General features: G+C 33.0%; 1 protein-coding gene and 1 pseudogene across 3 annotated transcripts; one reads left to right on the top strand and one right to left on the bottom strand.

The window, feature by feature from the left end:
* Positions 1-2,887, bottom strand: part of LOC100241134 (uncharacterized) — a 35,545-nt pseudogene extending 32,658 nt beyond the window's left edge.
* A 1,151-nt stretch (positions 2,888-4,038) lies between these two features.
* Positions 4,039-14,966, top strand: LOC100265262 (phenylacetaldehyde reductase). 3 transcript variants are annotated; one of them, XM_010649811.3, is made up of 7 exons: positions 4,040-4,209; positions 7,383-7,552; positions 8,763-8,954; positions 9,681-9,843; positions 10,335-10,521; positions 11,509-11,669; positions 14,060-14,966. In XM_010649811.3, exons 1-6 carry the CDS (start codon positions 4,092-4,094, stop codon positions 11,651-11,653), a joined length of 975 nt encoding a protein of 324 aa, XP_010648113.1. In that variant the 5' UTR covers positions 4,040-4,091; the 3' UTR covers positions 11,654-11,669; positions 14,060-14,966. The 3 variants fall into 3 exon arrangements, with proteins under 3 accessions (XP_059592013.1, XP_010648113.1, XP_059592012.1); XM_059736030.1 differs by lacking the exons at positions 11,509-11,669; positions 14,060-14,966 and adding an exon at positions 10,873-11,053 and having other exon boundaries at positions 4,039-4,209; XM_059736029.1 differs by lacking the exon at positions 14,060-14,966 and having other exon boundaries at positions 11,509-11,891.
* Positions 14,967-15,881: the final 915 nt, after the last annotated feature.

Below are 15,881 nucleotides of genomic sequence, written 5' to 3'. Positions count from 1 at the left end.
TTTGTGACTCAGCTGCAAGTGGGCTTTGATTAGCTATTAGAACATTTTGAGTGCCTTCCTCTTCTTGCTCATTCTCCATAGGTTGCTGCCCTTTCTCATCATCATCAAAATCTACTGGAATATTTTCTTTAACACCATTTTGTTTCCATGACCAGGTACCTTTTTCATCAAATACCACATCACGGCTGATGACAATTTTCATGGTGCTAGGATTGTATAGTTTATAAGCTTTTGACTTATCACTAACACTAAGAAAAATGCATTTTTCTCCCTTGTTATCTAGCTTCCTTCTCTTCTCATCTAGAATATGGGCATAGGCAATACACCCAAAAATCCGGAAATGATCTACAACAGGTTTCCTTCCGCTTCATGCTTCCTCCGGTTTCATATTTTGAATAGCAAGTGTGGGACTTCTATTCAATATATGAATGCTCCAATTAACTGCTTCAGGCCAGAAACTTTTTGGAATGCCACTTGTTGTCAAAAGGCTTCGCACCATATTCATAATAGTGTGGTTCTTCCTCTCGCATACACCATTCTGTTGGGGTGTATAAGCTGTTGTAAGTTGTCTCTTGATTCCATGGTTCTCACAAAAATTTTCAAATTCATGTGAGTTATATTCTCCACCGCGATCCGTGCGAAGAACTTTTATTGGGTTGCCAACTTCTTTCTCAACAAGTGCTTTATAGCTTTTAAAAGCTTCAAAGGCTTCAGATTTTTCTTGCAAAAAATAAACCCATATCTTATGACTATAATCATCAATGAAGGTAATTATATATCTTTTACCTCCATTAGAATGTGGTATTATTGGCCCACAAAAGTCATAATGAACAAGCTCCAACGCCTTCTTCGCTCTTCAAGATTTTCCTTATGGGAATTGATTACGATGTTGTTTTCTAACAACACATTCTTCACAAAATTGAGAAGAAGTTGTAATTTGAGGAAGCCCTGTCACCCTGTTCTTTTGTTGTAGTGTTTTCAATCCGCCAAAATTCAGATGCCCATAGCAAAAGTGCCATAGCTATGCCTCATCTTTTAATTTTGCTAAGAAGCACAAATGAGCAGTGTTGTGGAGATAAAGTGGGAGCATACGATTCGCCGTCATGTTAACTTGAGCAATTAAGCCCAACTTTGCATCTTGAATCTGACATACTCCATATTTGATAAAAATCTCGTATCCTTTTTCTTGTAATTCACCCACACTAAGCAAATTGGTCTTTAAATCTGGCACAAAAAAAAAAACAAAAAAAACATTGGCGATAGTGTGAGTGGAATTTCCTTTGGTTTGGATTGTTACCTTTCCTTTTCCCATAACAGAAATTGTAGAGTTGTCACCAAACTTAACAGAGTTGCAAAATGATTCATCCAAGTCAGAGAATGCCTTCTTTTCTCCACACATGTGGTTGCTATAGCCAGTATCTAAATACCACATGTTTTGTTGAGTTTCTTCCTTCATGTGACATACCATCAAAAGAGACACCTCTTCTTCCTTTTTTGCAAAGTTAGTTTGATCTCCACTTTGTTTATTCAAATCAGTTTGACATTCTGATTTATAATGGTCATACCTATGACATCTATAACATTCAACATTGGACTTGTCTGTTGACTTTGATCTATAAGTTGTTGAATGTTGGCCTCCACGTCTTCTGCCTCTTCCTTGAAATTGACTCTCTTGATGACAATGATTTTGTTGTTGGTTCCCACGATCATTGTTATTTCTGCCTTCTCTACCTCGACCCCTGCCTCTTCCTCGTCCTCTTATCAGCTCTATTGGGTGTAGAATGATTTTCTGATAAAGCCTTCAATGTTTGTTCTTCTTTTTCCTGTTGGTTAATTTTTTGCTCATGAACCAACAAAGAACTTTGTAATTCATCAATTGACAATAAACCAACATCATTAGCTTCTTCTATAAAACAGACAATAAAATTAAAGTTTAGTGTTAAAGATCGAAGAATCTTCTCAACAATGAGAACATCCTCTGTCTTGTCGCCATGGATCCGCATCTTGTTAACGATTGCCATTGTTCTTGAAAAATAGTCCGTAACTGATTCTCTTGACTTCATTCGCAGCATTTCGAACTCTGAACGAAGTGCTTGAAGCTGCCGCCTCTTAGCTCTTGTTGTACCTTGGTACTTCTTCTTCATGGAATCCCAAATATGCTTGACGATGTCCTTACAAAGAATGGTTTCCAAGATTGAGCGATCAATAGCTTGGAAAATATAATTCTTTGCTTTAAGGTCCTTTAACTTTAGCTCTTCAAGCTCTGTCTTTTGTGCATCTGTCAGGACAACATCTTCTGTTGGTTTTGCTACTACAGAAACAACAACTGTCCAATATTCTTTGGACCTCAAGAAGTTCTCCATTAGCATGCTCCAATGGTCATAGTGACCATCAAAGCGTGGAATGGCGAACTGTACAAAACTTTCGGAAGCCATTAATTTCACTTTTACTCTCCTCGCAACCCTGCTCTGATGCCACTGATATAAACAAACAACAAACACAACGTTTTTCACTCTAACAATGGTAAGTAGAGGATATGCTTGCTTTTTGCACATTTTATTGATAAACAAATTGCCTGTAAATAGGCTAATACATAACTGTGAGCAACATGAAAATAGACACTATCCCACATTAAAACCAAACTCCTATGACTAGGTAAACAAACACACTAAAGACTAGGACAACTCACGTGCAAATTATTAAATTTCCTCAACAAATAGCAATTGGGGTTTGGGAATGAGAAGTTTTGTAATTGGGAAGAGAACTGACTTGGGTCTCGAACTGTGGCTTTGATGGTGTAGATGCGTTGGAGCAGAAGCCTCACCAGCCATGAGGCGACGTAGCCAGAACCTCCAGCCACGCACACCACCTTGCCTTGCCCACTCATCCCTCGCTCTCTTCCCAGTACTGTTGTAATATTTATGTTTTATTTGATTTATGGAGAAATTTATTGTATTTTATATCAAGGGTCAGGTCAGGGGGTCTCCATTCCACCTGCCCGCCCGGCCCAACCCGAAGCTTCGGGCTTCAGGCGGGCATTTTGGACTTCAAAGATGAGAATTTGGGCGAAGCCAGGCTGGACTGAGTTTCCCAAACCTTGCTTTGGGCTCTGGCTTCAGGCCGGGTTCATTTTTTTAATTTAAATATTACTTAATGAATTTTCAAATTAAATTATTATTTATGAGCTATGAAAATATTATAAAATAAATTAAGTTGATGCCCAGACTTTTTTACTTCCTCCCGTAGGTTGGCTATGGATACAATGTCATCTCTTAGCACCTATTTGGTAATTGTTTCGAAAACGGTTTTAATTCTTTAAAATTAAAAATTAAAAAAACAAACCTATTTTTTGTTTTCTGCTTTCAAAAAAAAAAAATGTTCTCAAATAATACTTTTTAATTGTTTTAACTTATTTTCTATGAGTTATTTTAAAAAATAATTATACAAATATATAAAAATATTAAAAATAAAATAACATATATAAAAATTATTTTTAATATATATTAAAAATATTTTAAATTTCTAAACCGACTTTTATTTTATATTTTTTTTAAATTATTTTAAAAATAATTACCAAACATGCCCTTAACTTTTATCCTTAAAAAAAAACGTCAATTTCTACATATTAACTAGAGGGAAAAGTTTCCACTACACCGAAAAGTTATTATAGCTCAATACTCTTAGGATTAAAAGAAATTATTATCTTACAAAGGTTATTGACTTATGACTTATCAATAAATAAATAATTTATTAACTTATTGATAGATAAATATTTATTAATTTATTAATAAATGAATATTAATTTAAAGAGAATTATGTTATTTCAAGTAGTAGAACCCTTAAATGACTATTTGTTACGACATGAAAAAAATATACATAAGGAAGTGACAAAAATTAAATATGAGCTCTAAGGTTAGTTTACGTACAAAGCCGAAACAAACAATTTTTGATACATGTTTTTAAAAAGAGTTAAATTGAGAAAATAAAAAATGTAAAAAAATTATTCAATACAATATGATAAATTTTTGTTATTTCGCTTCTCATGCTTCTTGGTCACTGATAGAGAGAGGAGGCAAAAGTGAAAAGCGAGAATGAGTGGAGCTGAGAAAGTGGTGTGCGTTACAGGGGCTTCTGGGTACATAGCTTCATGGCTGGTCAAGCTCCTGCTCCAACGCGGCTACACCGTCAATGCTTCAGTTCGCGACCCAGGTATGTATCCAATCTTTCCTACAATTCCCATATTTCTGTCTATCTATATCAAATACTCTGTGTTTGGCCGCCGAGAAAACCTTGGAAATTGCGGTAAAGAGGGGTTTAGTTTCCATGTTTTGAGTCTTTTAACCGGAATAATGAGTAACCCAAGATTCAATATCTAGCTTCTTTTCTTTTTATCACTACTTCAGCATCCAAACATGGTAAAAAGGGATTTATTATTGTTAATTTAGTTCAAATTTCAATTTTTGGCAGTGCAATTCCAATTTTGATCTAAGAATATGAAGGAAATGCCAAAGTAAAGGAGGGGGTTTCTGTGCTTGGAGTTTTTTGACCACATGATGAATAACCCATGATTCAAATTTTTAATCACAGACAGAACCCAAGTGTTAATTACTTTTATTATTGTAAACTTCTCTGTATGATCCCAATTTTAATGGATAATGTTTTGATGCCAAGAAACTAAAGGATAAGCGATGTAAATGAGACATTTTCTGTGTTTTAAGTCTTTTGACCAAATCATGAATAACCCATGATTCAAATTTAACTGATTAGTCCTGATTTTGATCTGTTAACAATTTATTGTTCTTATGATTTTTAGGATTTAATTGCAGTGACCAAATTGAAAATGCATGTGAATTAGTGATTTGGCTAAATTTTTGGTGAATGCTTGAGGGATGGACATTGAAGGCGTATTTTTTTTATGTGGGACTCACAACAACATGACAATGTTACGATTCTAGTAGTTTTGATACTGGTTTATAATGACTATGAACGAGAGATTGGGTTCATTTTGGTTTTTGAACCCGTTAGTTAGCCCAGCTTGATCATGGCTGGGTTCAATTTTTAGAGATTGAATAGTCTATCATGCATTAAGTCCTTTCATCATTCTGTTATATAAATAGTTCGAATTTGTATCATGCACAGCTAAATTGTAGAGGATATATTCTCATGGGGCAAGGGAGATTAGGAATCATGTGTATAAGTCACAAACTTTGCTTCAGCATTCTTTCATGAATTTCCCACCTTTAAATGCCAAATCAATACCACAAAAATAATGCTAGCACATGCTCTTACATCTTCAACTTCTCATTAATAAAATTTGACCTTTTAACTTAAAAGGGTAATTAGAAATTATGAACCACATATAAAAAATGATTATTTGATTAAAAGGGTTACTGAAGACCCAAATTTTAAAATTTAACCTTTCATCTTATTTTGATCTCATTTGGACAAAAATGTCCTTATTATTTTCTTCTAAAAATCACTCTCGCTTTTAAACCCCACATGTACATATTTGAAATGGTAAAAGCATTTATGTCAAAAATGAGTTATTTTTCAAGTCAAAACATATGAATAGTTAGATTTGCAAATTGAGGGATCATTCCACCCCTTTCATCTAATTAATTCTATAAAAAAATCCGATCCTATCATAATCCTAGATCAATAATTATAAAAAATTTTATTAAACTTTTTTGAAATATTATATAACGGATGTGTATACATTAAGTTTTCATCTTAAAAATACAATGGATTAAAAGGCAAAACTTTGTAGGCGGAAAATGTCAAGTGAGGCGGCGCATGTGCATGTTAGTGTAGATGATGGGCTACCAAAACAATTGGTGTTGGATTTTCTTTGATTTCCCTTTACACCAGATGAGTGGCTTTAGGGTTTGATCACCAGACAATGTATCAAAAGGTCAAAAAAAAAAGAAAAAAAAAAGGGAAAGTCCAGAAGTTTCTTAAAAAAGAAATGGTATACCTTTTGTCCACATCAAACCAAGCAACTCAAGACATCTTATGATCTTTTAAGCCCAAATTCATTGCTTCTCACCCCCTTTCTCTCATATCAATCTTACCATGTATGCTCTTTCATTCACATCAGAGATTCATGCTCTCACTTCTCTTCTTTTTATTACTTTATTCATGTATTTTTCTCACCTCCCACCTCCATTTTTTTTTTCTTTTTTTGTCTAATTTTCCAATTGCAACACCACTTTTATCATTCCACTATGCTTTTCTTTTCCATTTAGCATGCACTTTATAAGTAAGAATATGAATAAAAATAAATGTGAATGAATCACAATATTTCAATCTTTATTTTTGATTTATTTCTTAGTAATAGAGACCAGCACCCCGAGATTTGGGTCCTCATAGAGAGTTCTAAGGACTTGGTTATGAAAAATTCCTCGATTATAAAGGTCTAAATTAAAAATTAACTATTCAATAATAAAAAACAAATAAATTAAATAAAAGTTTGATAAAGTAACATTCTTTTCCCTTTTTCAACCCTCAATTGTTACACGATATGAAATGAGTAGTGGGAGTGGAAATGATTGGGATAAATCATAAATGTGAAGTTAAGAAATATGGTAAGATTTTGATGCTGCCTTTGGCACGCATTATCCATTAAAGCCATAAATACTATATGGGTATATTTGTGGAATCACTCATTACTTTAAGAAATGAGTTTGATTTTATGCCCAAGTGATAGAGGATATATTCTCAAATATATTTTATTACCAAATCTTAGAAGGATAATTTGGTCAACAAAGTTGTGTAGAAAGATATAAGGATTTTATTTTGAAGTTCAATATGATCATCATATATCTGTAATCATATGATTAAAATATAAGGAATTTCCCATTTTTTAGGTAGGGGTAATCATCACTTTTGCATCTTATCTTAGCAAAAGCAACATAGGTTCCTTAGACAGCATTTTCTACAAGCTTTCCAATGGTCAATGTGCCATGTTTTTGAAACTGCCCAAATATGCTATCTGGTGAAAACTTTTACTAAGACTGATATTGCATAATTTCTATAGCAACACCATCTTTCATGAACAAAACACCAAAATCTGTCGGTGTGATACTCCTTTGAGGTTTGTTCTGTTTGTTTGACAGTCCTGCATTTGGATTCATGTTTTGGAAACAAGAAGTAACATTCTACATGTCATGAAATGGCTTAGGCAGAGGAACACCGTCTATGTTATTGTCTTACCAATAAATTCAGCAAGCTGTATGTATCTTGTTTTGGATGGACTCAGAATGTCATGCAATTCAATTTTATTTCTTGGAAACATGTACCATTAAGCTTTCTTCATGATCAACAGGCCCTTTTTCTCATTGATTTTCTGTACAATTTATTTGTTCTATTGATCAACGCCACAGATGATCCAACGAAGACAGAACACTTACTCGCACTTGATGGAGCTAAAGAGAGGCTTCATTTATTTAAAGCCAACTTACTGGAAGAAGGAGCTTTTGATTCTATGGTTGATGGATGTGAAGGTGTTTTCCACACAGCATCTCCATTTTATCACACTGTCTCTAATCCACAGGTTCGTCCTACATCACTTCTTTCGCTTTATTGTAAATATGTTATCCAAGCTTTTGTTATTGGCTTTTTGTTTAACCATCCATTTGGCAGTTATGGGACCATAAAGTTGCAACCAAATTATTATCTTCATCTAGAAATCCACCCAAAACTGACTATCAAACCTTGAACCTCAATCTATAGCTAATAGTCCTATGAACATTGTGTGATTATACACTTGCTTTGAAAAATAAATTGACCATGTGACTACCATACAATGTTTTTCTATTACACAAAATTATTCTACACAATTGTAAATTATTATCGAAATTAAATCTACATCTTGGCTTCAAATGAAGGGATAGGACCTCTTCCTGGCAGAGGTAGCAAAATCTAAAGGTCCATTCAGTAAGCATGCGCTTGGCTATATGATTTATCTCACTCAGGGAGTTTTTTAGGCCCACACTGCAAAAGTGTCAGGAATTGTCAGCTTGCTGACTTCCAGCAGAAACCTTTCAAGCACAATTAACTATCCCTGGGACCTTCTAAGTCTGTCAGTTCAGATCTTTCAAAGGTTCAAATTGTTGGACTTCTGCCTCAAAAGTAGTGAAGAAGATGGTTTTCTGACTTAAAGGATCAGCCACTTAATCCTAAAATTCCCACCTTATGCTGAATAATTATTGATGTTGTACTTTTGTAATTTGTGAGTGCATTTTTTGTGTCAAGGATTTAGCTTGTGTTGTTCAGTTGCTCTAATATAAAATCTCCATGAAGTTATACTCTTTTAGTTTGTACAACCACTTTATTTGCCATGTAGCTAGCTTGTGTTGGTTTTTTCTGTGGTCTAAACCTCCATGATCAAAATAGAGGTAACTTTTCATTGGACCAAATATTTTTTCCAACTTCAAAGTAAACAATTGCATAGCACTCCATGTGTAGGGGGAGTGTTTTGGCTCAAATATTTCCAATTGCTACTCCATTTTCTCCTAATGTGTTCATTGCAGACCACCAGTGGCACGTAATCTTTCAAGATCCTTTTGGTGGCAGCTTGTTTTCCAAACAACAATTGAAGAGTAGTCGTGAATATATTAATAAATTTGTTGTTGGCTGAGATTTTTCCTTTTAATATCATGATTGAATTTCATCCACTATCCTATAGCATTATAAGTTCTTTTATCAGTTGCATTCTCAGAACTTTCTATAAGGGCTCCTTTCAACTGTGTTTCATATCTCAGGTGGAATTAATTGACCCTGCAGTGAAGGGAACCCTCAATGTTCTCAGATCATGTGCAAAAGTTCCATCTATCAGAAGAGTTGTCGTAACATCTTCTATGGCAGCTGTTGCTTTCACTGGACAAACTTTAACTCCTGATGTGGTAGTTGATGAAACTTGGTTTTCTGATCCTGCAGTTTGTGAGAAACTGAAGGTGTGTGTTTTTGCTCTTTTCTTTGGGTGTTGTCTCCTTTGCAAGTTTTCCTTTTTTCAACTTTTGCATGCAAAAAATTTAGCAGTTAAAGGATAAGGTTACTAGGAAGATGATATAATATAATTCATGTCCTCAAGATTTTAGCATGTATTTGAGCTTGAGCGTAGAACCTGGAACTTGGAATGGATAGGGTATTGTTCATAAAACATGTGAACCATCATTTTTTTATTTCCATTTTTTTCCTCTTTAACTTTTTTCTTCCTTTACAATGCAAAAGTAGCTTTCAGGTTGTCAATCTTCAAATATTTCTTCATGAGCATACTCATGTTCATGTTCTTGGAATCTTTGAGTCTTACTTCTTGCCATAAGAGAATGAAAAAAAGAGTATTTCTATATTCATTTTTCATTGTAATGAAGTTGTTTCAACATATTCTTCATTGAACCAAATACAAGTTTGGCCTTTTCACACTTTTCTTTGATTGTTATATGTCAAGGTAATATGGTTGCCTTTGACTTTCTTAGCAAGCACTTTGAACTTGATTCTTTCTATAAATAAAAAATTTATAGGTTATATTCCTATGTTTGCAATTTGGAATCCCAAGCTCAAAAGTGAGGGAAAGAAAAAGAGAATAAACAAAGATATATATGCTTGAAAATATGATATGTATCAAGAACAATTGTTGAGATGGTTTCTCTTATCTGTTTAGTAAATGTTGATTCTACCAGCTTTGGTATATGCTTTCAAAGACCTTGGCCGAGGAGGCTGCCTGGAAATTTGCAAAAGAGAACAAGATTGACCTTGTTGCCATAAATCCAGGGCTGGTGATTGGTCCTCTCTTACAGCCAACTCTCAATACAAGTGTGGAGCCTGTTCTGAAACTAATAAATGGTAATGCTTAGCAAATAGTTAGTACAATGCCTATGTTTTGTCATTGTGCATCAATATCACTAAAAAAAATTTTAGTTTCTGCTTTCTCTTTTTGCATTTGTTTTTATTCTTATAAGCAAAGTAAGATCCAATAAAAAGATACCAAAAAAGGGTTGCAATTTGGATCCCTTGATTATATGCAAAGAAGGGAGAGCACCCTAAAAAATTCAAACCAAATAAAAAGCACCTTGAGGAAGAAAATGTAGAAACAGAGTGATATATGCAAAGGTGTGAGTAAGCAAGTCTTCAAAATTAGAGTCTCTGCTCTCCAAAGTTACATAAAGTTCAACAGAGGATTTTTTTAGCTCAGAAATTGGGTAGGAATTAGGATCAAGCACATGGAATGTTGAATTGAATGCCCAATAAAAGTAATCCTTCTCCTTCTTAACTCATCCTTATGACCCTCGCGCATCAATGCTTCTGATTCAAGCGGTTGGGCTTATTTGATGCAGGTACACAAACATTTCCTAATATAACTTATAGATGGGTTGATGTTAGAGATGTTGCCAATGCACATATCCAAGCATTTGAGGTTCCTTCAGCTAATGGAAGATATTGTTTAGTTTCCAGAGTTACACATTGTTCTGAGGTTGTGAAGATTTTACATGAGCTCTACCCCACATCCAATCTTCCTGACAAGTAAATTCCCTTTTTCCCTTTCAAATTTCTAATGTAGTGCATGTAGTATCTAGTGCCCTTAATAGATCCCATCAAATTTTGTTAGTGTCATCAATAGAAATGAGGCCTCTTGCCACATTTTAGTATTATATGTCAGGCCATGCTATTATTTCAATTATTAACTTCTTTTTTTTATTATTATTATTTTAAGTGAGTTCTTTCTATTCCAATTTCCCAAGTAGCTAAACATCTTAGTAGTTGGTATCAGCATATTAGCTGTCAATTTCATTTCAGAAAAATGTCATGCTTGTTGTACATGGTTATGTCACTGAGGGAATTTGTTTTCTGTGCTTGAAATTTGTAATACAACAGGAGATAGCTGAATTTGAGGATGATTTGTTACTTCTTATCCCGGTCCCCATGTCTACAAAAAATGGACAATGTTGACTTTTCAAAAATCCCGAACTGATTTGGTTAAGCCAAATTTTTTGTAATCCTATTATTACTACTAGTATTTGGCTGCACATAATTATGGCACTTCATTATTGGACTACTTTAGCTCCACTTTTTTTGGTTCCAATCAAGGATAGGTTTGCCCAAGTTAAGGGGTAAGGATGCAACTTTGTGAGCTTGGGCCCGATGGAGGAAAGCTTGAACTGAAGAATAAGTTGGTCTACCTGAAAACTGATCCAACTCAACCCAATCAGAATAAATCGAGCTGGTGCTGAACTTGGGTTATCCAGGCTATTGAAAATTTGCTTATTGATGGATTAAGTCTGGAAAATTATTTTTGGTATATTGGCATCCTTGCACTATGTTTTCTGGATGAAGCTACAGTAAATGAAGGTCTCAAAAGGGGGTACCTTTTAAGTTTACACTGCTCTAAGAACTTCGAAGATACCAAAATAAACTAATGAACCTGTTTTCTATATTTTTTATTTTTTTCCCTATTGGCAGTTTCACGAGTGATTCTAGAGAATATCTACATTTGTGTTTCATGTATTGCAGATGTGCAGATGACAAGCCTTTCGAGCCAACCTACCAGGTGTCCCAGGAGAGAGCAAGAAGCTTGGGCATCAACTTCATTCCTGTGGAGGTGAGCTTCAATGACACTGTTGAAAGCTTGAAGGAAAAGAAGTTCTTCAGTCTCTGACTCTTGGAGTTTAATGGTACGAGTCCTTCAACTTAATTATACACATGTTCTCTTCAAGTTTCTTATCCTTGTAATTGAAGGCAGACTTAATTGGTTCTATAAGACTTCGTTTGGATCATGGAAAATCCCAACAAAAAGAAAAAGAAATAGTAACAATCTAAAATTTCTTATTGGGTTTAGTATGGAAAATATGACAAAACTAAAATACTACAAATTTAGAAATTTATATATTTTTGCACTTCTTATTGTTTATGCATGATTAGAAATAAGAAATAAACTTGGAGAAGCATATGTGAAAGTTACTCTTTCTATTTTTATGTAGAAAAGAGTATATTGTCAATCTATATTAATCCATCGTTTGAAGAGAGACGCGATTAAAATCGTAGTACCATCATTATTTTTCTGATCATTTTATGGTATTAAAATGAGTTTTTCGATTCCATATCGAAAAGTGATAAGTTAATGAAAAGTAATCATGTGATAAAAATGGTTTTCTTTTTTTTTTTTCTTTTTTTCTTTTTTTATATCATTCTTAATCGATCAAACTCGGATTTTAGTAATTTTATTTAGTTTAAGAGTACATTTGATAGTGATTCTATGAAGTGTTTTTAACATATTTAATGCTTGAAAATTTTAATCTTTCAAGTATTAGAAAAGTTAAAAACGCTTTTTAGAATTACTGACAAATGTACTCTAAATCATCATTTTAAGGTTAAATCTATGTATTAATGTTCAAAATATTAAAAGATATTGACCAATGTGTCATAATTGCTAGAATTTATACATTAATGTTTTGAAGATTAAAATAAAAATTATTAATTAGCATTAAAAAATAACATCTATTCAATATTTTCTAACATATAAATAAATTTTTCTTACCTAAAAAATAAATATAACTATGATAAGATTGATTTTCCAAATCATTATGATATGATATAAGATAAAATGATGATAAAATGTAGATGCATAAATTACTAGGAAGTTTCATGTTCTATTAGTTTACCTTAAAATATGAATGAGACAACTCTAAATTACAAAGAATAAAAACCTTTAGTTATGCATTTAATATTTTTGAAAACATTTTATTTCTTTTTCTTTTTATTAATTTCTATACAAAAAATTAGCAAAAACGTTTGCTACTTTTTACAAGTAGCAAACACTCATCACACATATATGTATAAATGAATCATTAGTGCCTTTCTTTTTAATAGCTAAGCTAAATTTTAGATTGACATAGGCTAAGGTTTGCAAAACCCAAGCTAACCTAAACCCAAATTTTATATTTTTATAGTATTTTTAATTTAATTTAATTTATATAATAATATTTATTTTGTGTTTTTTTAGTTTTTAAAGAAAAATATTAATTTTTAATTACATTATTTTATTTTTGTTAGAAAGATACATAAATTTATTTATTTATTAATTTATTTATTTGTTATTATGCTTAAATATTATCCTATTTACTATTTAAATTATGATATAAAAAAAGTTATGAAGAGGTTCACCTTAACTCAATCTTACCAAACCTAGTTATGATCATACAACCTAAGCAACTCAACTCAACTAAGGATATAATGAAGTCAATTTAAAGCCTAACAACTTTAATTTATAGAAATGAGTTGGAGTTGAGTTTGAACTAATTACCTCATGTTAAAGGTTATATTTGGTTGGGTTATGGTTGAATGTTTCTTAGTATAAGGTTTGGTTGGAGTTGGTTACCAAACTGATCAAATTCGTTTAAGATGTAATGTTAATTTTAAGGTTTTATTACCCTTTCTTGAAATTTGAATTGGAAAATTTAGAACTTTTTAATTAAAAAGAAGAGGAAACATGAATAAAATTTAGACCTTGGAACGTTTGGAGAAAGTGGCAAAGATCAAAAAGGAAAATTATGGAAGGAATGAAAAATCAAGAGAAAAAAAAAACTAAGTTTAATGTTTTTCAAAAAAACTCACAAAAATTTATTTGTGTTTCTTTTCTATGAAGAATAAATATTAAAAAGTATATAAAACTCTAAATAATTTTTATTATATTTAATTTTTTTTCCTTCATATTTTTAAGATAATCAAAGAAAATTTGAACTTCTTTAATTGTTTTTATTTTTATTTTATTTATTTACTTTTTAGGGATTTCAACTATCTAAACATAGCTTTAACTATATATTTAATGTTTCAAAATTTTTAACTCTTCATTCTGGTTTATATTTCTAAAGGAACTTGAAACCTTACAATATGTAATATGCAATAAATAAATCTAACACCAACATAAATTGCTTTCCAACTTGATGCAATATTAAGATGGTATTATTCTTTTAAAAATTGTGATATTTTTATCAATTATCTCTCCAATAAATTTAGTATCATTTTCAATGCAAGGACTTATCATTTTCAACTTCATTACTTGAAGGTATTGTAACGGAGGGTTGATACGTCGGAGAGGCGATTTATCAGAAAAAACCGACAAATTTCTGCGAAAAATCGCCCAAATTCGTCCTCCGGCCGTCAAAGCGCGCCCCTGCTACAGCTCCGGTCAAAGCGCTCCCTGCTCCCTGCTCCAGCTCCAGTCAAAGTGCGCCCCTGCTCATGCCTTCAATTTTTTGCAACAGATAAGGGGATCCAGACCCCAAACAAAAGGCATAGCCTACCACTAGGGCAGGTTTGCCCTTTCTTAATTATATTGTTCTAAACATATATATATTAAAAGTCAACATATAAACAAAATCTTAAAAGAATATTTTAGAGAATAAATTAATTATAATTATTTTATAATTAAATAAAAAAATTTCATTTTATTTTACCAAAAATATAAAAATTATAATCATAATTTTTTTTTGTAATGTTTTTAATATCATTATATGTATAAAATAAAATTTTCATTTTATTTTATAATGTTTTTAATATCATTATATGTAAAAAATTATAATCTTACAATACCACTCTACCACCAGCCGACTAACATGTTTTACAATATAAAGTAAACATGTTTTCAGTTATGACTACTATAGCTTCTTGTTTTCTCATTTTTACACTGCTTTATTCTCATTTTCAGCTATCTTTCCGAGCATCAATTTTCTGTTTTAGTGTGGATAGAAGAGCTATTTGTTTGTTTTTGTTGAACCCAATCTTCTGTGTGCATGCTCTGTTTTTGGGTTTTCTTTTCCTTTCCCCGTACAAGATTGACGCATGAATTTGTTTCTGAACTTGACATGTGAGACTCGTGCTTATTTTCTTTGTTAATCTCACCTATTTTGAGCCCATGGACGTCACTTGAAATAGGGCCCTACACATTTATGGGTCGCATGTTCTTCTATTTACTCTACTCTCAGTGTTCACTCTAATTCCTGTCTTTGTTTTTATTCCTACTTTTTTTTTTTTTTTTTTTTTTTGATGTGTTTGGAGTGTTGGGTATCATGAATGCTAATGAAGCCAGCATCTCCCTCTCCTTCGCATGGCCATGCACGACCACATTAAACTGTACCCATCACCATTCCACCACTATAACCCACACCTTTCATACCCACTGGTTTCCATAATTCATATCCATCAAACCAAATCATCACGATGCATTCAGCTCATCACCTTCCCAAACCCACCACCTAGCTCGTTTTAGGTTCATTTCCATCTTCTTCCCACGTTCATGGAGTTCAACAAGCATGGCCACTTTCATGTTTCCATCCTTCATATCCATTGGATCCATCATCAAGCCCCGACCTCCGTTTCTTCTCCGAACCCAATGTTGTGCCTTTGAACTGGTTTCGATCTTGTTTCACTGCTAGGAAGAATGCCAGGTGATGCCGCTCTCAGAAATCGTGGTGTTCTGGAAAGCGTGGTAAAGAAGCATGCTGCTGATGGGTAGCTCTATGCTGGAATCTGTGCAACACCTGCTATGGCACTTGGATCATGGGGTTTGATGAAAAGTTTGAAGGCCACCTGTTATCCATCATTCATAGAGTAATTGTCTTCCACTGCACTACAGTTGAATCAAGAGTCCAATAGGATATAGGATACTAATGGTGGAGCCACATATGTAAATTGCATGCTTGTAGGCATGTTGTATAGGTTGCAATTCTTTTCTTTTTGTTTGTTTTGGGTTGCCATGATGCTCAAGGCCCATGAATTTTATTTAAAAGCTTCTCTCCACCTTAGGCCCACCCCTAAGTGATCCAACTTTGCATAGCCACTTATCATCTTTTTGTTTCTTGATATTTTATTAAATTCCCAAAACTCCA

Source organism: Vitis vinifera, chromosome 3 (genome assembly GCF_030704535.1).
Source record: "Vitis vinifera cultivar Pinot Noir 40024 chromosome 3, ASM3070453v1".
NCBI classification, from domain to species: domain Eukaryota; kingdom Viridiplantae; phylum Streptophyta; class Magnoliopsida; order Vitales; family Vitaceae; genus Vitis; species Vitis vinifera.
Note: the sequence above shows the minus strand (reverse complement) of the source record. Positions and strands in the feature narration are given on the sequence as shown.

Bases quoted from the DNA above. Each gene is read 5' to 3' on its own strand.
- LOC100265262 (XM_010649811.3), top strand. From the start codon at position 4,092: ATGAGTGGAGCTGAGAAAGTGGTGTGCGTTACAGGGGCTTCTGGGTAC. The intron at 7,553-8,762 runs GTTCGTCCTACA...TTCATATCTCAG, and splicing joins ACACTGTCTCTAATCCACAG to GTGGAATTAATTGACCCTGC. The intron at 9,844-10,334 runs GTAATGCTTAGC...TATTTGATGCAG, and splicing joins TGTTCTGAAACTAATAAATG to GTACACAAACATTTCCTAAT.